The sequence below is a fragment of the Emiliania huxleyi genome, assembly GCF_000372725.1.
Source record: "Emiliania huxleyi CCMP1516 unplaced genomic scaffold EMIHUscaffold_9374, whole genome shotgun sequence".
NCBI lineage: Eukaryota > Haptophyta > Isochrysidales > Noelaerhabdaceae > Emiliania > Emiliania huxleyi.
In genome coordinates this window covers 1-1,183 of record NW_005195034.1, presented here as the reverse complement: position 1 = coordinate 1,183, position 1,183 = coordinate 1, and the positions used below count along the sequence as shown (strand labels likewise).

General features: G+C 67.8%; 1 protein-coding gene across 1 annotated transcript; it reads left to right on the top strand.

Annotated features, from left to right (window-relative positions):
* Positions 1-177: 177 nt before the first annotated feature.
* Positions 178-1,173, top strand: EMIHUDRAFT_259548 (hypothetical protein; the record flags this gene model as incomplete). Its single annotated transcript, XM_005756968.1, has 2 exons — positions 178-194; positions 352-1,173. Coding segments are annotated over 2 exons (839 nt in total), but the record flags the coding sequence as incomplete, so codon positions are not given.
* Positions 1,174-1,183: the final 10 nt, after the last annotated feature.

The window sequence follows — 1,183 nt, the reverse complement described above, 5'->3', positions numbered from 1 at the left end:
CGGGGCACAGCCTTTCGGCTCGTGAAGGGTCGGTGCGTGTAGTGATCCCCTGGAACACCCGTAATCTCCCGCGCCATCTCCGTCGGCCTGTTCGTTCGGCTGCGGCCTTACCCCCAAGATCGGGAGGGAGGCGGCCAGGGCTCATAGACTCGGTCGAGAGACCCCAGATTGGCATCCATGCCTCTCTGGACAGGGTGGCCCGCCACAACGACCCCTGGAATTGCGACTCGCCGCATTCCTCCCGCCCGCTGTGATCACGCCTCGGTAATTTTTTGTTGTCCTGCTGCGACTCTGATCGCTTTCTCCTGTCTGCTATAGCCGCAGCCACTCCCAGCTGCTCGGTGTGAACAGAGTTGTTGGCTGCCCAATGGGGGAGGCAGGGTTTGTGGATGCGTGGTTACGCGCCCAGGTGAGCAGTATCGTGAGCTACATCGACAAGACAGTTCTTTCGCTACGTGCTGCGAGCCCCCACGCGCTGTGGGCCGCCATCTACTACTCCTGCTCCGCCAAGTTCGACTTCATCCTTCGGCACCTCCCTCCCGACAAGACGGTGTCCCACGCTCGCGTCGTCGACGCTGCGCTCACCCGTGCCGCTGAGGCGTGCGGCTACGAGGGCGTGCTCGGCGACGCCATCACCGCGCGGCGGGCTCGCCTGCCTGCGCGGATGCGCGGCCTCGGCCTGCGCTCGCTCGAGGAGGTGGCGCCGGCTGCGTTCTGCGCCTGCTTTGTCGAGGCGGCCGAGAGGTTCCTCGACAGGTCGACGCCCGGCGGCGGCAGAGAGCGCGGCTTCTTCCAGATGCTCGCTCCGCTCTTCGGCCACGGCGCCTTCGAGTTGCCGTACCCGAACAGCCCTCGCCTCTCGCGCTTCCTCTCGGGCTGCACCACCAACGTCAACCCGCTCGGCGCGCAGCTGGGGCAGCTGACGCCGACGGGCGAGTCCTTCAAGAAGGCGTGGGAGGGCATGCAGCGAGAGGTCCGCGGCGAGGGCGTGGCGGGACCTCTCGATGTCCGGGCTCCCGAGGCTGGCAACGGGCGGGCCGGCAGCGCTGGGCTACAGCGGCAGCTGACGCAGCAGCGGGAGCAGGTCAAGCGCAACCAGCTCAGCCGCAGCATCCTCGGGCTGCCGCACGGCGACACGCGGCGGGAGGCGTGGCTGGCCGTCGACTCGTTCTCGTCCGCGTGG